The sequence below is a fragment of the Enhydra lutris genome, unplaced genomic scaffold (genome assembly GCF_002288905.1).
Source record: "Enhydra lutris kenyoni isolate GAN:26980312 unplaced genomic scaffold, ASM228890v2 scaffoldscaffold39, whole genome shotgun sequence".
NCBI lineage: Eukaryota > Metazoa > Chordata > Mammalia > Carnivora > Mustelidae > Enhydra > Enhydra lutris.
The window spans coordinates 27,773,146-27,799,244 of NW_019154123.1; the positions used below are offsets into that span (position 1 = coordinate 27,773,146).

The following is a 26,099-nucleotide window of genomic DNA, read 5'->3' on the forward strand; positions in this document are numbered from 1 at the left end:
GAAGTGGCTCTGCAAAGAACTACTTTGAACCTAATATACTTCAAAGACCTTACCTTTGCCCAGGTAAAGATTACATATGAATCCAAGGTGATACTATTCAAATAATTATTACCAAGCAGGTTTACCCCAAGAAAGACTGACCTTACTTGCTGAAAATGTGATTCAAGAATGCAGAGTCATATTTGATTTCTCATGGTGATCTGTTTACTTGCATCCAAGATTCAGGTATGAATAGATTAGTCCCACCACTGTGTATGGGCTTCAGTTGAGTTTAGCATTTCAACTCTCTGAAAGGGTAACTGTATCATTAGGGTAAAGGAACCTCAAAAGGTAAAGATACTAAATAGACTATGTAAATCAAAAATTTTAAAAGCTTACTTTTCTTTGAGCATATACCAAATGTAAGTGATTTGGTATATCTTAGAATAAGAGCCACATTCTTTTGTAGCTTTGGTACCTTAGGGACACTGTAGTGTGGGGAAGGAAAGTTCCTTAGCTTTGTCCAGAAGTTGGTAGTAGATGTGAATGCTCAGGTTTCTTGGATTTCAGGATTCTTTATATAATTTTGGAATCACAGCCTAGTAGGATGATGGGGTATTTGGTGTCTGCTTTCAGAATTTATCACGATAGTTCTTTGACAGTTAAGCTTGTAAGATCAAGAATAAATCAGAAGTATTGCTCAGCCATCAAAAAGAATAAAATCTTGCCATTTTCAATGACATTAATAAAACTAGAGGGTATTATGCTAAATGAAATAAGTTAGAGAAAGACAAATACCATATGATTTCACTCATATGTGGAATTTAAGAAACAAAATAGATGATCATAGGGAAGGGAAGGAAAAATAAAGTAAGATGAAAACAGAGAGGGAGGCACACCAGAAAAGATGCTGAACTCTAGGAAACAAACTGAGGGTTGCTAGAGGGGAGGTGGGTTGGGGAATGGGATAAATGGGTGATGGGCATTAAGGAGCGCACCTGATGTAATAATGAGCACTGGGTGTTATATGCAACTGATGAATCACTAAATTCTACTCCTGAAACTAAAAATATAGTATATGTTAACTAAACTGAGTTTAAATAAAAAATTTTAAAAAGATTAAATCAGAATAAATCAGAACATAGATATGCAAAGTTGCTTTAGTAAACAAACTGCTCTCAGGCCTACGAGACGTGATTGTAACCTGTTGGAATGTGAAAACCGTGTCTATCTGAATAGATCAGATTAACCCTAAGGAAGCATAGGAGATGGAGAATCACTGAAGCAGAAGTTGGTAGTCAGTTGGCCTCTGTGATGGTAGTTTCTCACAATGTAACAATAAGTGGCATTTTAACGGCCATCTAAGTCCTGTGTGCATCTTAGTTATCTTGAGATATCTCTAAGGACTGGTATGGAAATAGAACAGGGCAGTGGCCAACAAGTACATGGAGGGGTGCTCAGCATCATCAGTCATCAGGGAAATGCAAATCAAAACTGCTATGAGTTATCACCTCACACCTCTTAGAAGGGCCGTTATCAAAAAGATGAATGACAAGTGTTGGTGAGAATGTAGAGAAAAGGGAATCCTTGTGCACTTTTGGTGGGAATGTAGTGGTGCAGCCACTGTAGAAAACAGTATGGAGATTCCTCAAAAATTAAAAATAGAAATACATTTGGTCCAGCAATTTCATTTCTGGGTCTATATCCAAAGGAAACAAAAACAGGATGCTGAAGAGATATCTGTACCCCGGTATTCACTGAAACATTATTTATAATAGGCAAGGCATGGAAACAACCTTAGTATCCACTGATAGATGAATGGATAAAGAAAATGTCACACACACACACACACACACACACACACACACACACAGGAATATTATTCAGCCCTAAAAAAGGGCTGCCATTTTTGACAATATGGATGGACCTTTAGAGCTTTATGTTAAATGAAATAAGTCAGTTCGAGAAAGACAAATACTGTATGCTCTCACTTATATGTGGAGTCTAAAAAAGTCAAACTCATAGAAACAGAGAACAGATTGATTGGTGGTTGCTAGAGGTGGGGGTGTGGGGAATGAGGGTGAAGGTGGTCCAAAGATACAAACTTCCAGTAATAAGATAAATAAATTCTGGGGATGTAATGTACAGCATGGGTGACTATAGTTAACAATACTGTATTGTATATTTGAAAGTTGCTAAGAAAGTAGATCTAAATGTTCTCATCACAAAAAAAAATTTGTAACTATGCTCGGTGATGAATGTTAACTAATTTTATTGTGGTAATCATTTTACAATATGTATATGAAATCCTTATGTTATACACCTTAAAGTAATATAATATGTCAATTATATCTCAATAAAAGTGGGGAAGAAAGAAATGGCACAAGTGAGTTTGGTGACTTGAATGTTGAATGGTGTAAGGTTGTCTCCCAGTTTGAATAAATTCTTGGTCTTAGGTCTTGAGAGCGGAAGACCAGATTGAGATTCATCTGACTTTCTCTTTTTAGATGACACTTTTATACTGGACCTAGCTTTGTTCATCTTTTTTTGTCTTTACTGTACTCATCCACTTTTAAAAATGACTCAGAAAGTGTACGAATAAGTTATAAATAGTTTTGTATACATAGTTTTGTATAAATAGTTTTGAATAAATTTGTATAAATTTTGTATAAATAGTTTTTGTATAAATAGTTTTGAATACAGATAGAAAAGATTCAGAATGCTTCTACCCCATAGGTATTTAAATGATGTAAAATAGTATGATGAAAGTTACCTGAAAAAAATTATTCCTGTGACTGTCCTTGGAAAGTATTAGGAGTAGTATTCTAATGAGAAATGGAAGGGCAAGGTAAAGTGTGCAGTATAACAATTTTCAGACTTTTCATCTTCAGTACTTCAGATTGTTCAGAATAAGCCAAAAGTTGACTGATTTGGGGGCATGTCCCTAAATGACTTAGTGCAAACAAAACATTTTTGTCTTTATTTTAGCTTAAAAAACTATGGGGGGAAGTCATGGATAATTTATATTCTTAACCATAATACTTGTGTGCAGGTATATGTACTCAGTGCATGGAAATATAGTGAATAAAAATTCATTTTTGACTTTTTTACTTGGAAAAAGATTTCTGGTTTTGAGCAATGCCCTCATCTCTTTATATGTTGCTCATGTACTATCATTTCCAGAAATGGATCTTAATGGGTCACACTCCTAGAAACATGGGTTATAGGTTATTTATGTGAGAATTAAATGAGATAATAGATGAAGATCACCTTACAATGCATAATATGCCACATTAAGATTGAGGGAGTTTTCTTTGTTTTGTCTTGTGTTTTTTTTTTTTTTTTTTTAATCTTAGTGTTCTTTACAACTTAAGTTCTTTCAGAATTGGGTTTTATGCCCAAGTAAAAAATTAATAGGGGATAAAATGTTAGGATATAGGGCAGGAGGCTTCTTGGCTTAGACTTTCTTTGACATGATTAGGATCAGGTACAACAAAGTTAACTAACCATTGGTATAATTGATGCCCTTGCAGGAGGGAGCACTGGCAATTGCTGGGTAATTTGAAGACTACTGTGGAGGGTTTGGTGTCAGCCAACAGTCCCAATGTCTGGTCCAAGTATGGTGGCCTGGAACGGCTTTGCAGGGACATGCAAAGCATCCTTTATCATGGGCTCATCCATGACCAGGTATGTGAACTTCTTCTTTTCCGCCAGATTGACTACACCACTTGTTGGAAAGACAAAATTGCATTAAGGTGTTGGCAGGGAGAAGATGAAGGCTTCTAGTCTGAGAGTCCTTGAGGGTAGGACTGTAACATGATGATCATGAGGAGGACAATAAGGACAATAATGACAAATAACTAGGATTTTTCTCTTAGGAGCACCCTAGGAGAAGTATTTACAGAATATTGTCATTTTTAGAATATCCTTTGAGCATCATTTTGTAGGTAACTGGTTGATTATTGGGAGTGGTAGTTTAAGTTATAGCTTAATTTTTTAAAATATAAACTTTATTAATGTTGAGTTTCTTTTCTGTAATATCCTCAAACACTCTAAAAACTTGGAGTATTGATAATGAGTGGAATGTAATAATACTTAATGGTTTTTGCTTCGTCTTTGGCAGTTACTCCATTTGCAGTGTTTTAGATAAGGTTCAGATCTGGGTATAATTGTCAAGTGAGTCATTGGCTCTGGTATCCTACTTTAAAAAAAAATCAGGGGACGCCTGGGTGGCTCAGTTGGTTAGACAACTGCCTTCGGCTCAGGTCATGATCCTGGAGTCCCGGGATCGAGTCCCGCATCGGACTCCCAGCTCCACGGGGAGTCTGCTTCTCTCTCTGACCTTCTCCTTGCTCATGTGCTCTCTCTCAAATAAATAAATAAAATCTTTAATAAAAAAAAAAAAAATAATAATAAAAAATAAATTAAAAAAAATCAGACCTCACAAATATGTGCATAATCATGTATTTCCAAACACTCATGCTCATCCCATGTCAGGGTCTAAGTACTCTTCCCTGGAACTCTCTCCCTTCAGCCAAGCTTGTCTTTTTCTTTTTCTTCTTCTTTTCCTTTTTCTTTATCTCTCTTTTTAAAAAAAGATTTTATTTATTTATTTGACAGAGAGAGAGATCACAAGTAGGCAGAGAGGCAGGCAGAAAGAGAGGGGGAAGCAGGCTCCCCGCTGAGCAGAGAGCCCAATGCGGGGCTCGATCCCAGGACCCTGAGATCATGACCTGAGCTAAAGGTAGAGGCTCAACCCACTGAGCCACCCAGGCGTCCTGTCTTTTTCTTTTTTAATCAGAATTTATTCTCAACTAGACTAGCAGTCACACTGAAAAAGAGCTAATCAAATAATTAGTGTTAAGGAATTCATAATTGATAGGATTTAATATGCTACCCTCCCTTCTAAAAATATGTGTATATTCTGAACAGTATCTTTAAACTAATGTTCTTACTGGATATTTTCAGAACTCAGTGGAGAAGTTGGCTTAAGTTAGATTTTCTTTATTCAGAATAGGTTCTGAAAGTGAGGCTCTCTCAAAGGGTTTCTTTTTCTTCTTTTAAAGATTTTACTTATTTATTTGACAGAGAGAGACAGATCACAGGTAGGCAGAGAGGCAGGCAGAGAGAGAGGGGGAAGCAGGCTCCTCTCCAAGCAGAGAGCCTGATGCGGGGCTTGATCCCAGTGCCCTGAGATCATGACCTGAGCTAAAGGTAGAGGCTCAACCCACTGAGCCACCTGGGTGCCCCTCCAAGAGTTTCTTAATGGTTACTGTTATTCAAACACCGTTCTAGGAATTTGGAAGCAGCATTGTGTGGTAGAATGATAAAAGTCTTTGGAATCAGATAGAACCCAGATTGAAATATAGACACAATGCTCAGGTCCTTGGGGAAAAAAGTGAAATAGTAGTTACCGTTACAGATTTCTGAGTTGGACTGTTCATATTTTAATCCCAGCCTCAGCACTATGTGGTATGGATAAGTTACTGCTTTATGCCTCTGTTTACTCATTTGTAAAATGAGGTAACACTGGTACCTACCTCATAGGATTATTGTGAGAATTGAATGAGATGATATACATGAAAAGCTTTAAAAAAACATAAGAAATTGACAGTTGATCTTAACTATTAGGTAATATTAATTTTTTGAGCCTTGTTTTTCTCATCTATAAAAATGAGGATAGGGGCACCTGGGTGGTTCAGTGGGTTAAAGCCTCTGCCTTCAGTTCACGTCATGATCCCTGGGTCCTGGGATCAAGCCTCACATCAGGCTCTCTGCTCACCAGAAAGCCTGCTTCCCCATCTCTCTCTCTGCCTGCCTCTCTGCCTACTTGTGATCTCTGTATGTCAAATAAGTAAATAAAAATCTTAAAAAAAAATGAGGATAATATTATTTACATCATAATGTTTGATGGAAAGATTAAATAAACTAGTGTAAAAATTTGCATAGTATAGTTTGTGGCACACAGGAAATAATAAATGTTTCTTTCATTTTTTAAGTTTCAAGTTACATGTAGTCTGATGGGAAAAAAAATAGTTATAGTTATGAAGACGGGAATTTATAGAACAAATTAGTTAACCCACTACAGTCTGGTTTTTGGCCATACCACTGGTGATTTTGCTACTGAAATTTAGGTAAAATGATGTCCATGTTATTAGATCCATGAACGTTTCTTCTCCTTTGAACCCTATCTGATGTTCTTTACTGTTGACCATCATCACACCTTGACTTATACAGCATTATTATCTTCTAATGTCATAGAGTCTTCCTACCTCTGTGACCATTCCTTCTTAGTTTCTTTCCCTGGAATCTCTTCTTCTTGGATTCTAGCTTTTAATGGGATTCTGTCCTACATCCTTATGTTATCTTACTTTGTACATTTTCTGGAAACGGCCTCATCCACTTGCATTGTTTTAACTATCACCTATGTACTAAAGACCCCCAGCTCAGACACCTCTGCTGAACTCCAGATCCATAAGACTAGCTGTCTGCTATGCGTTACATCTAGCAGTCTGTCGTACAGGCCAAGCAGAACATGACCCAAAACAAACTTATTTTCCTCATGAGATTGCCCTTCCTCCTGTTTTTAACACTGATTTGTGGTATTGCCAACCACTCAGTCTCCCAAGCCAGAACCTTGGGAATCATGCCACATGTTGTATAAAAACTCAATATAAGTTTCCCAGGCTGATGACCAAAATAACTACCAGATTAGTGTCGCTACCATTTAGTGGTTAAGCACTTGCATCTTGATAGCAAAAAGGTTCTTTTCTTGGCTCTGTTACTAATTTTACTTTGTCGTCTAGAGTAATCACTTCCCCATATTACAAGACAGTTTTCCCATATGTTCCAGAAAGAGAAAATGTCATAATGAAATAGTAAAGTAATGGGATTCCAAATGAAGGATGCTTGGTAAATGCGAAACAGTATTAGCGTATCTTGTTAGAATTATTAACGAGTGATATCTGTGAAAGCATGTGGTTATCAGAATGAAAAATATTAAAGTATATGGTCATGTGCAAAAAAGCATTAGTGTTAATAAGTGAAAACAGAGTAAACCAGGCAAAGCTGTCATGCACACACTTTTCAACTGCAGACTGTAATGGAAAGAATCATGACCAGAAGATCCATACCAGTTTTCACTGCTACTCTCTTCTGCTTTGTGAAGACCTAACAATTAATGGCTGTGTCAGGGACTTATTTTTCCCTCTCATTTCCTCCCAAAAGATTAAGGCTTTCAAAGGCTTCTGGCTGCTGCGTCATCAGGAAGCTATTCTGGGTGTTGTGCCCTTGGAGAGGGGGAAGGGATACAGTGATTCATGCTGGTCATATCTATTCTGTGCTTTCATAAGGATGTGTTATGGAATGTGAACTTTATTTTTTAAATCACTCAGGGCCTTATGAAAGCTATAACATCATGATCATATTTTTAGAGAGATCTCCTTTTTCTTGACAGCCTGCATCTGGGCTATCTTTTAGTTTTCCCGTAAGGCAAGGCATATTTGATCTTTTCCTTTCTACTGCTTAGAAATGTGGAGACATTCAGTCCATAAGATTCCTCAGCTAAATACGAGAAATAAAAAGATCCCCCTCTTTTCCACCGCCAAGAAGAAGCCTCTTCTTGGCAATATAGGTGGTCTAATTTTAAAAATAACTGTAACAACACAAAGACTTCTGTGTGTTTTTTTTTCCCTGAATATATTAGTTACATATTTTTATTTGTTGGAAAATAGCAGAAAAGAATTTGAAGAAAGTAAATATCACCTTCAAGTCAACACCAAGTATTATTGCTTCTTAACATTTTGGTAGATCTTATTTTTTTTCTACACATTTATGTGCTTTTTAAAATATTAAGATTATATTATACATATCATTCTGTAACTTGCTTTAAAATATTTAATTTTTTAAATAAACAATACATTTATATGGTTTTAAAAAAGCATATAACTATAGTCAGTGAAATATCTTGTTTCCTTCCAGTCCTGTAGGTAACTACTGTTTACCAGTTTCTTTCCAGAGAATTTTTATGTTTATAAAAGACTTTATGAATAATTTTCTTTGCTACACTTCCTGATTTTTTTCACACAAATAAAAGCATGCTATAATTACTATTCTGCATCTTGGTTTTTTCTCTTGATATATCTTGTGATTCATGCCAAATCATTATATAAAGCATTTTTTTTCTTTTTTACATGTATCATTTTATAATATTCCATTGTATGTACCATAATTTATGTAGCCAGTTCCCTGGTAATGGACTTTTAGATTACTTCCAGTCATTTATAGTTAGTAACAGTGCTATAATGGATAAATCCTTTACCATAGGATATTCCTAGAAGTAGAATTTTTAGGCTAAAGGTTATGAGCATTTCAATTCTGATAGATACTGCTAAATTGCCCTTCAGGAAGTTATGCCTATTTACATCCTCACCAACAAGGTATAAGAGTATTTGCTTCACCAGTATAGCGTGTTATTAAACTGTAAACTATCCCCAATATGATAGGTAAAATGTTACATTTCTCTCATTATGAAAGATGTTTATGAGAGCCTTATTTTTCTGTGAACTTTTTCCAATTTTCCCCCATTTTCCTTAGATTGTTAGTCTTTTCCCAGAGATTTGTAAGAGTTCTTTATTAATGGTATTAATCTTTTGTCTGTAATGTGAATTGCAAATATTTTTTTCCTGGTTTGTCTTTTGCCATTTCAAATGGTGGCTTTTATATGCAGAAATATCTGATGGGGGGGCAGAGGGAGAGGGAGAGAGAATCTTTTATTTATTTATTTATTTGTTTGTTTGTTTTTTTAGAGACACACACACATATGCACTTGTGGTGGGGAGGTGCAGAGGGAGAGAGAGAATCTCAAGCAGACTCCCCACTCACTGATCATGGAGACCCACACGGGGATTGATCTCACAATCCTAAGATCATGACCTGAGCCGTAATCAAGAATTGGACACTTAGGGACACCTGGGTGGCTCAGTCAGTTAAATGGCTGCCTTCAGCTCAGGCCATGATCCCAGAGTCCTGGGATTAAGTCCCACAGTGGGCTGCTTGCTATGTGCATGGAGTCTGCTTCTCCCTCTGCCTGCAGCTCCCCCTGCTTGTGCGCTCTCTCTCTCTCTCTCTCTCTCTCTCCCTGACAAACAGATAAATAAAAATCTTAAAAAAAAAAAAAAAAAAAAGAGTTGGACGCTTAACTGAGCCACCCAGGCACCTCTCTGATTTTTAGTAAGTCAAATTGATCATTTCTTTCAGGGCTTCTGGGCTCTGTATGATGCTTTGAAAGGGCTTCCCCACTGTACGATTATTAAAAACATTTCTCCATGGTTTCTTCTATTAATGACCCAATTTTTTACATTTAAACCATTTCATCTGTAATTTATTTTGAATATACTTAATTCTCTTGACACACATCTATTTCTGGTTTTTTATTATGGTCTCTTGTTCTCTATTTTGTGTCATCACCACTCAGTTTTAATTATTGTAGCTTTTCATTATGGTAGGAATAGCCCCTCACTTGTACAAAGACATATGTTGTTGATTTTTTTCCCCCGACATTCAAACATTTGTCATTCTATTTACCCCTTAACTGCTTCATCATTTTTGGATAAGGACAGGAAAATCTTATACAATGTGATCTGAATCATTTTCTGATTAAGTGAGGGCAGTTAAGGAGTCACTCACACATTTTATTTTATTTTAAAACATCTAAAATTACATTTGTTCAACAGTCTTTAGATAATAGAGCCAAAACCTTTTCTGGGAGTATGGAGCCACTGATGAAGTTTCATATCATCTTTCTTGAATACCTTGTACTCATAATCTGTGATACAGGACTTACGATTTTAATTTCTTTATGCTGGACTGGCAATTTAAATATCCTATAATGTGAGTATAAAACCAACATTTTTAGTTTTTTTTCCTTCTAACTTTGAAAGTCATTTTGCCTCTACATAATTTGACATCAAGTTTTTATAGAAGTTTTTGTGTGGCCATAAATTTTCAGCTCCTTTGGGTAAATACCAAGGAATGTAATTGCTGGATCCTATGGTAGGAGTATGTTTAGTTTAATTTAGGTGTTTTTTTTTTTCAAAGTTGGTAAGTATAGTTATTTTTTTCCTTTTTTTATTAACATATAATGTATTATTTGTTTCATGGGTACATGTCTGTGATTCATCAGTCTTACACAATTCATAGTACTTACTATAGCAAGAGTATGTTTAGTTTTGGAAGAAACTGCTAAACTGTCTTCCAAAGTAGCTAAACTGGGTCGCCTGGGTGGCTCAGTGGATTAAGCCTCTGCCTTCAGCCCAGGTCATGATCTCAGAGTCCTGGGATCGAGTCCCACATCGGGCTCTCTGCTCGGCGGGGAGCCTGCTTCCCCCCTCTCTCTGCCTGCTCTTCTGCCTACTTGTGCTCTCTCTCCCTCTGTCAAATAAAAAAATTAAAAATGAGGAAAAAAAAAAAGTTCAAAGTAGCTGTACCATTTTGCACTGTCACCAGCAATGAATGAGAGTTCCTTTGCGCCATATCCTCACCAGCAATTAGTGTTGGCATTGTTTGGGGTTTGGGCCATTCTAATATAAGTATATAGTGGTAGTGTGTTGTTTTAATTTACATCTCCCTGATGATATATGATGTGGCATGTCTTTTCATGTGCTTATTTACATATCTGTATATCTTTGGCAAGGTGTCAAAGTCTTTGGCCCATTTTTAAAGTCATATTGTTTGTTTTCTTATTGTTGTGTTTTTAAGAGTTCCTCTTATGTTTTGGATAACATCCCTTTATCATATGCGGCTTTGCAAAAATTTTCTCCCAGTTTGTGGTTTGTCTTTTCCTTCTCTTGACATTGTTGGTCACAGAGCAAAAGTGTTTAATTTTAGGGAAGTCTGCCTTATCAGTTCTTTGTTTCATGGGTCATCCTTTTGGTCTTGTATCAAAAAAGTCATTACCATACCCAAGGTCATCTAGATTTTTAGCTGTGTTATCTTCTAGGAGATTTATAGTTTTGCATTTTACATTTAGGTCTATGGCTCCTTTTGACTTAATTTTTGTGACAGGTGTAAGATCTGTGTCTAGATTCATTTTTTTGCATGTGGATGTCCAATGTTTTAGCACCATGTTGAAAATACTATCATTGATCCATTGTGTTGCCTTTGCTCTCTTGTCAAAGATTAGTTGATTTTATTTATGTGTCTGTTTCTGAGCTCTCTATTCTGTTTCACTGATCGGTTTTTCTGTTTTTTTCCCAATACTACATTGTCTTGATTACTATGCCTTTATATAAGTCTCCAAGTCAGATAGTGTCAGTCCTTTTTTTTTAGATTTTATTTATTTATTTCACAGAGAGAGAGATCACAAGCAGGCAGAGAGAGGAGGAAGCAGGCAGAGAGAGGGGGAAGCAGGCTCCCTGCTGAGCAGAGAGCCAGACGTGGGGCTCGATCCCAGGACCCTGAGATCATGACCTGAGCTGAAGGCAGAGGCTTAAACCACTGAGCCACCCAGGCGCCCCATCAGTCCTTTTTGAAGAAAAACTTTGCTCTTGTCTTTCAATATTGTTTTAGCTATTCTGGGTCTTTTGCTTTTCCATATAAACTTTACAATGAGTTTGTTGATATCCAAAAAATAACTTGCTAGGATTTTGATTGGATTGTATTGAATCTATAGATCAAGTTGGGAAGAACTGACATTTGACAATATTGAGTCTTCCTATCCATGAACATGGATTATCTCTGTATTTATTTAGTTCTTTGCTTTTATCAGTGTTTTATAGTTTTCCTCACACAGATCTTGTACATATTTTATTAGATTTATATCTAAGTATCTCATTTTTGGGAGTGCTAGAGTAAATGGTAATGTGTTCCTATTTTCAAATTCCACTTGCTCATTGCTGATATATAGGAAGGTGGTTGGTTTTCATACTAACCTTGCATCCTATGATCTGGCTATAATTACTTACTAGTTGCAGGAACTTTGGGGTTGATTATTTAGAATTTTCTACTTAGATAATCATGTCATCTATGAACAAAAGCAGTTTTATTTCTTCCTTCCCAATCTGTTTGTCTTTTATGTCCTTTTTTTCCCCCTTAATGCATTAGTTAGGACTTCCATTAGGATGTTAAAAAGTAGTGGAGGGGAGCCTGGGTGGCTCAGTGGGTTAAAGCCTCTGCCTTCGGTTTAGGTCATGATCCCCGGGTTCTGGGATTGAGCCCTACATTGGGCTCCCTGCTCAGCGGGGAGCCTGCTTCCCTCTCTCTCTCTCTGCCTGCCTCTCTGCTTACTTGTGATCTCTGTCTGTCAAATAAATAAATAAAATCTTTTTAAAAAAAGAAAGATGTTAAAAAGTAGTGGAAAGAGAAGACACCTTTGCTTTTTTCCTGATCTTAGTGGAAAAACTGTGAGCTTCTCACCATTAAAGTATAATGATAGCTATAGGTTTTTGTAGGCTCTTTATCAATTTGAAAAAGTTTCCCTCTATTTTTAGTTTATTGAGAGTTTTTATTATGAGTGGGTGTTGGGTTTTGTCACATGCTTTTTCTGCATCTACTGATATGATCATGTTTGTTTTTTTTTTCTTATTTAGTTGTTGATGTAATGAATACCATCACATTCCATTGATGTGATTTGATGTGTTGATTTTGGAATGTTGAACCAGCCTTGCATACTTGGTGTAAATCCTGGTTGGTCATGGTGTATAATTCTTTCTGGATTTGATTTGCTAATTTTTTTTGAGAATTTTGCATCTATGTTCATGAGAGATACTGATCCATAATTTTCTTGTGTTTTTTTTCCCTGGTCTTGGTGTTAAGATAATCCTGGCCTCGTAGAATGATTTGGAAAAGTATTTTCCTCTGCTTGTATTTTCTTCAAGGGACTATAGGGAATTGGCATGATTAAATGTTTAGTAGAATTCACCAGTGAACCTATCTAGGCCTGGTGCTTTTGGTTTTAGAAAGTTATTAATTGTTGATTCCATTTTTCTTAGGAGATATAGGCCTACTTAGGTTATCTATTTCTTCCTGGTAAGATTTGGCAGATTGTATCTTTCGAGGAATTGATCTCTTTCACCTAGGTTGTCACACTAGTGACCGTAGAGTTGTTGATAGTATTCCTCTGTAACGTCCATAATATCTATAGTGATGTCCCCAGTTTTATTTCTGAGTTAGCCTAGAATTTTATCTAAAGAAGGGAAACCAAGTGTAGATCCTATTCACATAGATGTAACTAACCAGAGGACATGCTGGAGTTGATATTCCACTGCTGCCCATCCCTGGCCACTCAGTGTTCACTAAGCCACAGAACAGAGATCAGAACACTGCCACACTGCTGCCAAGATCTTAAAGATATCCATGACTCCAGCTGGCAAAAGAGCCTGTACATTTGACACCTCTTATTATCACTTTTGCTTTACCAGTCTAGGTGAGAACCCACCCATTTGAGATGACAATTCAGTTGCTTTTTGGGTCATATATTAAGTTTCAATTTAAGGACTCTTTCTAGGCTGTTTGTTTTGTAATGTTGGTTAGTCTGTCTCTTAATGCTTGTGCTAGGTTTGTACTTCTCAATTATTTAGATTTCAGTTTTAATCTGTGCCCAGTAATCTTAGAACGGATTCTCAAAAAATAAGAATTAGATTTTCCTAGTATAAACATTTGCCTTCTCCAGTTCAGGCCTTCTCCAGTATGAGACTATTTTATCTAGCATCGATCATTTCTTTGACTCTAAATACAGCCCTTTCCTGATCTGGATAGCATGGGAAAAGCAGGTCTTTCCTTACTTGGTTTTGCAGTAAGAACTGAAGACATACATCTCTGATTTTTAACAAATAACTTAAACTCTTCACTAGTTTTAAGATTTACCTTCTAGGGCTGAATGGTGGAGAGATAAGGGAGAAATCAGGTTATTTTCATTGTGTGACCTTCTATGTTATATACATGCATTAGCTGATCAAAAGAACAATTAAAATGATTTTGGGGGCGCCTGGGTGGCTCAGTTGTTAAGTGTCTGCCTTCAGCTCATGTCATGATCCCAGAGTCCTGGGATCAAGCCCTGCATTGGGTTCCCTGTTCCATGGGAAGCCTGTTTCTCCCTCTCCTACTTCCCTTGTTTGTGTTCCCTCTCTCACTGTGTCTCTGTCAAATAAATAAATAAAATCTTTTTTAAAATGGTTTTAACATTATCCTTAAAAAGGGTGAACAGGTGTTTATCTCCTGATTGCTGCTGAGAACCTTAGTTGAGGCAGGGAAGGTTAGACTTTTTTTCCCTTCTGTCTTTGAATGTCAACACCAGAACTAGATTTGGTCTAAAGTGGTAGTGATTTCTTCACCTTGTATGTTCCCACAGCAGGTTTGTTGCCGCCAGACTGATTACTGGCAGTTTGTGAAGGACATCCGCTGGCTCAGTCCCCACTCAGCCCTTCATGTGGAGAAGGTAAGAAAGGAAAAGTAACCACAAGGCTTTGTTGTTTGATGTTCTGTCTGAAGAGTCTCCTAGGCTAGAAAGATGGTGTGTGTCAAGGTTCCTATTAACTGAGGAAGTTATTCCTGTAGGACTAATTTGGAAGGGAGGATTATTTGCCTTAAAAAATAAACCCCGTTAGACCCGTTGCCCGAGACCCATTTTCTCTCCTCTGGGGAAGGGGTGAAAAAGCTTTGTTATTTTTAAAAGATCTGCATATTAAGATCAGAATGAAGCTGTTCAAAATCCTAGGAAAATGTCAAGAGGTTCCCTGAAATGGTTGGGGAAGCGGGACTGAGATTTCTGATCAGGGTAACAGCTCGTGGAGGTTAGTGACTTGGCCAGCTAGTTCCAGAGCAATCACTGCCTAATGTATGTATATATTTACTTAACTCTTCATGATGGAAGATTTTAAATATATACCAAATTAAGAGAACCCTGAAATATCTATCTGTTATACTTATCAATATCTAGCCAGTTTTGTTTCATGTATATCCCACCCACTGCCAGGTTCATTGCTGAGATGATGTCAGGAAGAATAATTTGTTTTTAAAAGATTGGGGAACCAAATCACAAGGTGTCAGACCGGCCTCTTTTTGTGAGAAAAATCCAGAGCCCAGTCGTTTTCTTACATAGACTGTCTTTGTCCTTTTCACATAATTTTTCTTACCACCCCTCCCCTTCACCTCCAGCTAACTTCCTTTTCTAAAATATATTGCTGTGGTTGTTTCTTCTTAGAAGCTGCCTGTGAGACCTTACTTTTAGAAACAGCCAAGTAGAAGGAGGTTCCAAATAGAGAATGCTATGACTAGAGCCAAACGAGATGCTCAGATGGCTTCTCTTTGGTGGCGAATCTTAGGTGACATCCTCCCAGATCCTTTCCCCCCAGGTTTTTGTTGCATTATTTTCCATAGACCACCTGAAACGGAGGACTCTGTGAGAGCAGCCAAGAGGTCAAGTTTATCCTTCCTCTGAGTACCGCAGGCTAGATGTCTCTTCAGATCTAGAACATAAAGAGACATATGTAGCAGCTTTGTCCTCTCCTAGAGCTGCATATCAGGTCACAACTGCTTCAATCTTCTCCAGTGGTCTAGTCCAGCAGTGGGGCCGCTAATCCCTTCCTCCCCTGTCCTCCCTCTGTAACTTTTAGATGCTCCCTGGAGGCAGAGTCCCTCTGATCGCTGCCTCTTCCCTGTCTCCATTTAGTTCTCGGGTCCTTAGGCCTCAGTCTTGCCATCTTTATCAGGATGCGCCTTTTGACCCATGCCTCCTTGCCTCCCAGTTCATCAGCCTGCATGAGAACAGCGAGAGCGGTGCGGATGGTGAGAGCGGGGACAGTGACAGCGGGCGCGCCGTGGCTGAGCTGTGGCTGCAGCACAGTTTGCAGCGGCACTGTCTCTCTGCCCAGCTCCGGCCTTTGCTGGGGGACAGGCAGTACATCAGAAAATTCTACACTGGTACGTGGAGGCCCCTCACCCAGGATCCTCGCACACTCTTCTCCATCTCTTCCACTTTACTCTTCCTCGAGAGGCTGACTCTCCCCCCCAGGGCCCGATACTTTCACTTGGTGAAACAGAGATTCTAATCAGAAGGATGCATCTGGTCTTCTCCTTCTTGTGCAGAACACAGTCCAGCTGGAATCCAAGGTCTTCCCCGACTCCCACAGGTGCAAACCGATAAGAACCACCACCATTTACTCCGAGTTTTCTAGGTGCCAGCCACTGTAATGTTGGGTTGATACATGCACCCCTCCCAACAGCCCTGAGAGCTGGGTATTCGTACCCCTGTTTTCCGACCAGGGAAGCAGAGCCTGGGGAGGCCAAGTCACCTACAGCCAGGATTCAAATCTGGGACTTTGTGACTTTGAAGCCTCTGGGCATGGCCTCTCCTACACTGCGTGTGTATCACTTAGCCTCTCCTGTACTTATGTATCCCTGATTCCTCTTCTCCCTGCAGTGGCGTGATTCTCCTTAAGTCATTTTCACCTGTTGTGTCTTTCCTTCCCTGAGCCTCTCCCAGGCTGTACAAGGAAGCTAAAGATCTCCCTGTTGGGCTCCATTGCAATGGTAGCATTTCTCTCCCCAGACACTGCTTTCCTGCTAAGCAATGCCCACGTCACGGCCATGCTCCAATGCCTGGAAGCCGTGGAACAGAACAACCCCCGCCTCCTGGCTCAGCTTGATGCATCTATGGTAAGGGGGCAAGGAGTGATCTCTGTCTGTGCTGGGTCCCTGGGCCTCCCCATGATAGAACCTTCTGTAGCAAACTCTTTCTTTGCTTAGGCAGTTGTGAACTGAAAGGCTTTTGTTAAAAAAAAAAAAAAACTTGCAGAAGAAGGGGAGGTACCATTAAGTATCTACTGAAGTAAAAAGTCTAAGCATAAAGTCTGTTTAAGGAAGGAGGTGTCTATTTTTTTCTAAATCCTTTTTTAAAATCCGTAGCCTGAGTAAGCGCTTCCGTAAGGGCAGGCTTGACAAGCCAGGGGAAGAGGATGATTTTGAATGAGGGGTAGGATTGAATCCAGAGTAGGATTGTAGAGTGTCCTACCTGGTAGGACCTAGTGTGACACAGGACCATTTTCATCCTTGAAGTATAAAGAAAATTTTGTTACTTGATATTGCTTATTGTTAACCGTCCAGTTCACTTACCCCATCACTAATATCAGTGCCTCAGCTAGAATGGAATCACAGTCCCGGCTCCTTTTCAGGAGGGAGCCCCTCTCTCTCGTGGTTTTTAAATTTTGATTCTTAGTTACCACCTATTAAATGCTTTCTGTGTGCCTGGAACACATGTGTCATCCACTGAATTCTCATGACTCTATAAGGGAGATATTAATCTTATTTTATAAAGGAAGCCAGCTGAGGGACAGAGCAGGTAAGTCACTTGCTCCAAGTTGGTAAGCAGTAGGGTCTGAACATGAACACTGATCTGATTTCTGACTCTATGTGCATAGTCTGAAGAATTTTGTTGTATTGCTTCCATGGTAAAGCGCTCCCCGTGTCCCGCCTGGGGTTCCAATTTCAGAAGCTGTGCTGTATCACAGGACTTCAAGGTTTCAAAGTTGTGTGCTCGAATAGAGCAGTAGGGCTCTATGTCCAACCTGCGGGCTCTGGCTGTAGTTCCAAGCCTGCCGCCAAAGATCAGCTTCTCCCAGCATTTCTGTGGGGTCGAATGTTCCTCCTCACAGGGCCTCTGTCCTCAGCTCGGACACGTTCGTTTTGTAGTTTGCCCGGAAGCATGAGAGCCCGCTGCTGGTAACCAAGAGCCAGAGCCTGACAGCTCTGCCTGGATCCACGTGCACGACTTCAACCAGCTACGCTCAGCATCCCTACTTTGGGTCCTTCTCTAGCCTCCACCAGTCCGCACCCAACCACGGCTCAGGTATGGGGGCAGGAAGGGGTAGTCAGGACATGCATGCCCAGCCCCGGAAAGGAGGGAACTTTGTGGGTGCACAAAGGTCTAGATAGAGCTGTGGGTTGGTGCAGTTTGGTCACATTCCATGTGTTGATAGTGGATATCTTAAGAAGTTGTATAGTAACTAGCCTAAGGTAATTTAGCAGAATCATGAAAGTAGTAGAGGAAAGAGAGATGTTTTTAGATTCCCCTGGATTTCTAATCCCCATTGCCAAGAAGGTATTTCAGTAATAATAGCTAACACTTACTGAGGGCTCGCCCCATGCGAGGCTCTGTTATAATCAATTTATACGTATTACTTCATCTGATCCTCAGAACAGTCCTTTGCCGTGGGTATTGTTGTCATTGCTCATTTTATAGGTGGGAAGTGTACACTAAGAAGCACCGAAGCCACTGTGTCAAGAGCCCACGCTCTTACCTTACCTTACCCAGCTTACCTGCTTCTAAGCAATTTCTGCTTATTTCACATGGTGCGCCTTTTCTAAGGTGGTACCGGTGTCCCGGGCACCCATTCACGATAGGGAGTTTGGCCCTTAGTTGTCGAGAAGTCCTTCCTATGTACCAGAGCTTTCCAGCTCACCTTTTTCTCCCCTTTTTATATCCTAGAAAGAAGATCCACTTCCTTTTCACTCTCTGGCCCTCCCCGGAAACCTCAAGAAAGCAAAGAGCATGTCTCACCAGCGCAGGATCAGACCTTCCAAGCCCCCCTGCTTGCAGTCTCCTCATTAGCTGGGGATCCCCCCTCAACCCCAAATGAGATGAGCTCTAGCACTCTGACCAGCCCCCTAGAAGCATCCCAGGTCAGCAGCCAGAATGATTCTCCAAGCGATGCCAGCGAGGGGCCTGAGTACTTGGCCATTGGCAACCTGGATCCCCGAGGCCGGACTGCCAGCTGTCAGAGTCACAGCAGCAATGCTGAGAGCAGCAGCTCCAACTTGTTCTCCTCCAGCAGCTCGCAGAAGCCGGACTCTGCTGCCTCTTCCCTAGGCGAGCAGGAGGGAGGTGGGCAGAGCCAGCTGTCCAGCGTCCTTCGCAGGTCCAGCTTCTCCGAGGGGCAGACACTCACTGCCACCAGCGGAACAAAGAAGAGCCACACTCGCTCCCATTCGGACACCAACATTGCCTCCAGAGGAGCCCCAGGTAATGATCGTCACCAGCCTCTACTTAGTAAGTTATGTTTCTGATGACATGGTGGGCTGTCCTGCTTATAAAGAAAGAGGAAAGTTGATAGTGTGATATGAATACCCAGGAGATCTCTCTGAGAACATTGATGTTTGTTCCTTTATACATTGCCAAATAGTAAATGTTTCCCTGGACTCTTTTGGCAGTTCCTTAGCATCAGGGGATAGTGCGACTTGTCACAGTTTGAGTTTTTAATGTTTCTCTCAGACAGAGGGAAATTCTTAGGAGCTTTGAAAATAATCCCATTACATTCCTCCCCTTTCTGTGATTCCTGAGAAATGCGGTCAGGTGTAATATGAGAGAGGCAAAGTGATCTTGGGGTTTCCTCATTAAAACTAGGATAGATGAGTGTGGGATGATGGGACCGAGGAAACCAGTTGCGGGGGCTAACTGTTGCATCACTAATCCAGGTTGGAAGGCAGCCTGGTAAGGAGGCCCTGGCCACTGAGCCCATCCTCATGCAAACGCCAGCTGCTAGCAGAGGGCACCCTCAGCAGGGGAGACCTGGGGCTCGTTGCTTTGGCCATCTCCCTGCCATCGGGCTCGTTGCTTTGGCCATCTCCCTGCCATCTTCTGTCATGGGTTGTTAGTGTCTGGCAGGCTTTGATTGGGTTTCATTTGTAGGAAAACTTCCATAACAGCAAGTGTAACATGGATCTCTGTGCTCAAAGCCAGTTCTGGGTAGGAAAGCTCCAGAAATAAAATACAAAAAAAATTTAAAAAGAGGAAGATTTCCTGTAGCAACTGGAGCTGCCATTGATTTCTCATTATAATTTCTAGAAAGGTGAGATCTGAGGCCCTCATCTGAAACTTGTGAGTGACAAACTTTTTTCTGTTTTCCATTCAAGATGTAGTTTGCCTTATTGGAACTCTCTAGGAAAAAAAAAAAAATCTCCATATCAAAGCCTGTCTTCCCACGAACTTTCTTAGATGTGAAGAGTACTTGGGTTAGCTCCTCGCTTCACATCTCCTGCTGCAGGCCTGCTGTCTGTGTAGCCCAGGCCCCTGGTCTTTGAGCATGGAAAACTTCCCTGCCCCCGTTCTTGAATCCACATGGATTCCAGAAACCACGGTAACCTGCATTGGAAAGGGGAGCCAGAGAAAACCTAAGCAAAAGGGTCTGAGGGAGAGAGGGTCGCACGTAGCTTCTTTTGAGTCAGCTGCCTCAGTTCGGTAGCTGAGGATTTCAGCACTACGGTTCCCTCCTGGGGGTTAAGTCCCCACCTCCGCTAGATAAAAGGACGCTCTTTTTCTCACTCTATTCTCATTTCCTCTGTTTGGACTCTTCTCTGCACCTGTCTGTCTACGAACAGGAGGCCCCAGGAATATCACCATTATAGTTGAAGATCCCATTGCAGGTTTGGGAGCCAGTCCTTTCTGTCTGCCACCTCCTCCTCCTCTGTGCCCATCTTGCTTAGTTCAGAACCTCCTTTTCCGTTCTGGTGTCAAATCAAGTCTGGCGAGGCTGGGTAATCCTGCTGCGGTTCTTGGACCTGTCTCTGAGATGCCACCGATACTTTGCATCCTACATTTTCTGCCCATGACTTCCAGACGCCTCAGTCAGTCTCCCAACAGCTTCTGGGAGGCAGAGTCAAGATTTGTCAATCCTGATTTGCCTGAAGGTGAAACCGAAGCCTGCTATTTGTCTAAGGCATCATGATGAATCGGTGGGAGAATTTTTTTTTTAATAACTGAGTACTTACTATGGCTTACTTTATTTTCCTTGAATTAACACCAGAATGTGTTTTCCCCCCTTTCTGTGGTCTTGGATGTGGATGCATGTTTTCTGCCTCTCCCAGAGTCCCATTTCCTTTTTCTTTCACCTGTTTTCCTTCCTCCATAAGTCCCATCCCACCCCCATTCCCGTTTTTGCACAGGCGTTTTCTAGTGACTTAAGTCTGTTTCTTTGGTTTTCCTGGTGGTGTTCAAATTAAATATTGTGTTCAGTTCTGGGTTCAGGGAGATAGTAGTAGTAGAATATGTCTGCACGATAGAGTAGGGAGGGAGGGCTGAGAGCTGTGGCCTCCTGGGGAAGCCACAGAGTAAATTAGCTTGGAAAGGGGAAAGTTAAAGAGGAGGAGGTTGATAGGACCACTATTTGGAAGAGCATTGTTGTGCTTAAGGAGCTGAGAAATTGTAAGAAGACTCAAGTGAGTGTGAGGACTAAGAATCAGAGCTGCTCACTTAAAGGAGCAATGTCAGGAGGTAGTTAGCTCAGGAAGCAAAGGCTGGATGGCCTTTACATGTTGTAAAGGAATATGGTGCTGGTGTTGGAGTTTGTGTTGGGCACTAAATTTTATTGGGGACCCCAAAGGTCCCCTCTAAGTCATAGTTTCTTACCAAGGCATCCTGGTGACTGCTGGTCTGTCTTTAGTAGTGAGAAGGAGAGCCCACTGCCAGGACCAGCAGAAATCTTGGAGACCCAAGGAAAACACAAAGTTACCTCTTATCACATAGTAGCTTTTTTTTTTTTTTTTTTTAAATAAGAGGAGCAGCTGACAAGCTGGCACCATCTCTGGGGGATGTGGGTTGGATACAGCTCAGTCATTCCCTCTCCAGAGCATCCTGCCCATTTCCCAGGCACCCACCTGCTTTTCTGCCTGCTCTTCCTTAGGTAGCACTGGGAATTTTGTGTTTTCCTTTGGAGAGTATCATTTTCTCATTTCTGCGAGCCCTGCCTGCCTCTCTTTCTCTACTCCAACCTCTCATTGTTCCTTGAAAACTTCTACCCCACCACTTCCGACTTTGCCAGGCTTCTCTTGAAACCTCTCCCTTCCTTCTCCAGGAAGGCTGGGCGTGCAGCCCTGTGGCCAAGCCGTTTGGATATAGGGCCATCGTCCTTGGCTTCTCGAGCATTTTCTTGATGCTTCTTTTAAGGAAATTGCTGGATTTTATTTTGTTTTTCTAATTCAGAAGCGGGTTAAATACATAGGTATGACAAATTTCAGGTTCATTTCTGGTTCAAGAGAGGCTGTGTCCTAGTCTTCCTAGTGTAACCATTCTGAGATTGTTTAAAAGCCCAGTGTCAAGGTATCAGAAAAGTTTCAGTGTACCTACCTTTGTTTTACCATATGAGGACTGTTTTCTACATTGGTTCTTGTCAAGAGGATGGAAATTGGCCAATATTCCTAGAACATTTGGTAAGAAGGTGGAAGAAAAAAGAACTGAATTCATGAGTCCATTTTGATTTGATTCTTTTTTACCTTTGTGTTGCTGCATTCTGGGTCATGTTTTCTCTTCTCCTCTTAGAATATACTGAGTCCCCATCTCCTTTCCTCCATGTGTGTTCCTGCATTCTTGGACTGTTCCCCATTGGTGTGCCACCTCTCTCCTGCGTGGGAGGGCATTGGGAATGGGAGCAGTTAAATGTGGAAACTCCTAAGTTGGGAATGTATGTGTTGCTCACCTCGTATGTGTGTTTTTACTCCCTGGTGGTCACTGACACTAGAATCCTGCAATGATAAGTCGAAGTTGAGAGGCCCCTTGCCCTACTCTGGCCCAAGCAGTGAAGTCAGCACACCCAGCTCTCTGTACATGGAGTATGGTGAGTACTAGGAAGGCCAGGGCTGCAGCTGTGTCTTTCCTTGGCTCTCCCCTCGTGCCTGCTAAGCTCTGAGCTGTCTGGCTCACGTCGGCTCCGTGGAGGGTACGCACCGTACAGTCTCACCCTTCCTTTCATCATTTATAGCCACCATGCTAGAAATCACACAGCCCTGCCATTTCTCTTGCTCCTTTCTGACATAAGGGGTACCACCCTCTCTTAGGCTGTGGGTGTTATCACTATGAATGTCTGTCGCTCCAGATGGAATGGCTCTCTGAGTGGGTGAGAGGGACCTTGAAAAGAAGCTTTGAGTGTTGAGGCTGAGTTACCAGAGGATAAGCTCCCCATGGAAATCATCCACAGGAGGAAGCTATTTGTTCCCCTGTCTGATTCTCAGCACAGGTTTTTTTGTTTCCTTTTTTGTAGGGTAGGAGGCCAAGTGTGTCATCCTTACATTTTGATGGCAAAAGGATTGTCTCTGGGCTCTCTTCATTTATTCTGTTCTTTAACCAAGAGGCTTAGTGCTTGGGGATTTTGAGATTCCTTTAGAAATTCCTTTAGAAGGTAGACATCTTCTTTCCAACCTGTTACCCGGGAGAACTTGGGAGTGTCTCTAGTGGTAAAATCATCAGACTTCTTAAGAAGCTTGTCTGTTACTGATTTGCTTTCCAAGTCAGAGCTTTTCACATCCACATTCTGTTTTCCCACAGAGGGTGGTCAGTACCTGTGCTCTGGGGAGGGCATGTTCCGAAGACCATCAGAAGGACAGTCCCTCATCAGCTATCTGTCTGAGCAAGACTTTGGAAGCTGTGCAGACCTGGAAAAGGTGAGGAGTCTAAGGGACACTGAAGAGCTCGTGAGTTAGGGCATCTGGCTTGAGGGGCTGTGGGGCCATTTGTTCTAAAGAGGTTTTGGATACAGAGCAGGAAGATGAGCAAAGACCACAGGTAAAAGTGAGTTCAGAGTAAAGATGAGCTCAACAAGTTCAGTCTCTAGAGAACTTTGCAGGGAGTATCTGCTCCTCCCTAAGTCCAAAATACTACTAATTTTGTGTTAGAAGCTGCCTTGGGAAGTATTGAATTTTAGCCACGTGGTTGTCATTTCCTTGACCCTGGAACTTAGGTCAAAGCTGTTTCCAGAATCAGCTTCTCTATTTTGTTCTAATATGTTCAGATATGTAATGAATAATGTCTCTGTAGCATTTTAGAACTTATAAAGCACTTTATCCTGAGCTATTACATTTACCTTAATGCTTTGTCTATAGGGGTATGGCTTTAGGGAAGACCTAAAAAGAAAGATACCAAATTCTGGATGTCTTCTCTGTCATAGTTTTATGTAGAAAGTAGGACAGGAAGGCCAGGCATAGCAGGTTTGAGAGCAAAGAGGAAGTAGAACAGTTTTTTGGCGTGTTTGTTCACCCTGAGTGTTTTGAATGAAAGCAATGTGTGTGTTAGAAGCTCTGCTTTCCAGCATTCCAACCAGTGAGGGGTTCAACACATCAAGCCCCTCACTCATCAGCTTCTTTGGTGCTCTCCTTCCCCCAGGAGAATGCGCACTTCAGCATCTCAGAGTCCTTGATTGCCGCCATCGAGCTCATGAAGTGTAACATGATGAGCCAGTGCCTAGAAGAGGAGGAGGAAGAGGAGGAGGACAGCGACAGAGAAATCCAGGAACTGAAGCAGAAGATCCGCCTTAGGCGCCAGCAGATCCGCACCAAAAACCTGCTCCCCATGTACCAGGAGACTGAGCATGGAAGTGAGTGGGGCTTCGAGCACCTTATTTCCGCTGCTGCAGGGCTTCAGGCTAAGACTTGGTTCCTTGTGTGCTTCCTTTCTTGTCTGTCTTTGAGATGTAACCAAGCCAAGGGTTCCTCTGGTGTCAGAAAGATTTTTTTTTTTTTTTATGTTGTTCTAATTTTTTTTCCTGTCAGACCCAGAGTCCTAGAGTTCATCCATTTCCTACTTCAGAAATATCTTCCAAAAAATAGGTTTCCAGTATAAGAACTAAGATTGCTGGTCCCAGAGCCACTTCTGAGACAGTAGTATCTCCTGTTTCTGTGAAACTTTCAAAATTTGGGGAATAAAATGGGGGACACCTAGCAAGAAGAGCTGTTTCCATTTCCCCCAGCATCACTCCTGGCCAAGGTTCTATTTCCTTTGCTGTTGAAGGCATACCAGGTGCCTTTCATTATGACCCTTGGAATAGGTAACCTCCTTCTGTCCCACTTATTACCTTTCTTTCTTTTTTAAACATAGCAGGCTTTCGGGTCATTTCTAGCAGCTCCCAGTTTAGTTCACGTGATTCAACGCAGTTCTCTGACTCTGGCTCTGCGGACGAGGTTGATGAATTTGAAATCCAAGGTAAGGAGTGACGCTATTTCAAGCCACATTCATTACCTGTTTCTTTCAGTTTGAAGTCATAGACTGAGAAGCTTTCCCTAAGTATAGAGAATCTTCAATATGGCCCATCTTGGAACGTTGTCAGTAGTTGTAAGAGACAGCCTCTCTTGCCAAAAACAAAACCCTTTTAGTAAAATTTAAGCAGCAGAGAACACTGAAAGGAAGTGCTTCAGAGTGGTCTGGCTGCTGGAGCCACCTTGATGGGTCTCAGTTGCACCTTTCTCTTGGATTTTCACTCTGATTTCTCCTATTTACAGCCTAGGGCTGGCCCATACCTGCTTGAAATTAGAATCCTATTCTCTTGTGTTCCAAAACACAATCAAAATTGTTTCAAAGTGTTTAAAAGGAGCTTTGTTATAATCCCAAGAGAAAAGGACAAAAAGAGTCATTGTGGGGGAGAAAGCAAAACGGGGAAAAAAATGAAGTTTAGGAAGTAGAGCTTTATTCTGTTCTATCAGTGCTACTTGCTTAGCAGAATCACAGACCCTCATTGTCGTAGTAGTAGTAGTTGTTGTAAGTATATGCACAGAGAAGGGGAAGGGGTCTAATCTGGGAAGGCAGTTGCATTAAATCAGGTTAGCCCATGATTAGTGGATTAATCCATTACTGCAAATCATAAATTTCTTCAAGTTCCCATCAGTGCAACAAATAAACCAAAAAGCAGTTCTGGGACATAAGTTTTCCTCCATGAGTTATTTTCTTATAGAAGTGAATTGTATCTGTAATTCCCCATTGTAAGATGATGATGAATAGATCTTTTTTTATAGATCTGTTTATATCAATCTAGAGAATTGAGGTAATTTACTTTTCACCTGCACAGTCTTCCAATAGTAATATTGGAAGTACCTAGTGGTACTTGGATTTCCTCCCCATTCAGAAATACAATTTTTAGACATATTTTTCCAGGTCTCTAGGTAGTCTTCCTTCTTTGTTCTCTTTAATATATCTGATTTCATGACAATAATCACCACTTAAAACTCCATTTTGGGGTTTTTTTTTGTATGTGGTTTTCCAATATTTCTCCAGTTCTCTGACACCAACCGAGTATCTTGCAATTTAATTCTGACATGAACACCTGGAGGTACTATAGACCCCACAGTTTAAGGGCTCAATCCCATAGAAT

The 26,099-nt window shown here is 40.9% G+C and overlaps 1 protein-coding gene across 5 annotated transcripts in view; it reads left to right on the forward strand.

The window, feature by feature from the left end:
• The window catches only part of LOC111154945 (RUN and cysteine rich domain containing beclin 1 interacting protein), a 52,502-nt gene that overhangs the window by 12,863 nt on the left and 13,540 nt on the right, over positions 1-26,099 (forward strand). The window contains exons 2-12 of one of the 5 annotated variants that reach the window (XM_022514907.1): positions 3,513-3,666; positions 14,330-14,413; positions 15,723-15,897; positions 16,526-16,632; positions 17,665-17,821; positions 18,461-18,994; positions 20,350-20,394; positions 22,485-22,580; positions 23,288-23,403; positions 24,122-24,332; positions 24,836-24,937. In XM_022514907.1, coding sequence (XP_022370615.1) covers positions 3,513-3,666; positions 14,330-14,413; positions 15,723-15,897; positions 16,526-16,632; positions 17,665-17,821; positions 18,461-18,994; positions 20,350-20,394; positions 22,485-22,580; positions 23,288-23,403; positions 24,122-24,332; positions 24,836-24,937 — 1,781 coding nt within the window. Of the gene's footprint in view, positions 1-3,512; positions 3,667-14,326; positions 14,414-15,722; positions 15,898-16,525; positions 16,633-17,664; positions 17,822-18,460; positions 18,995-20,349; positions 20,395-22,484; positions 22,581-23,287; positions 23,404-24,121; positions 24,333-24,832; positions 24,938-26,099 lie in introns of all 5 variants that reach the window. The other 4 variants (XM_022514906.1, XM_022514910.1, XM_022514905.1 and 1 more) reach the window with 4 other exon arrangements.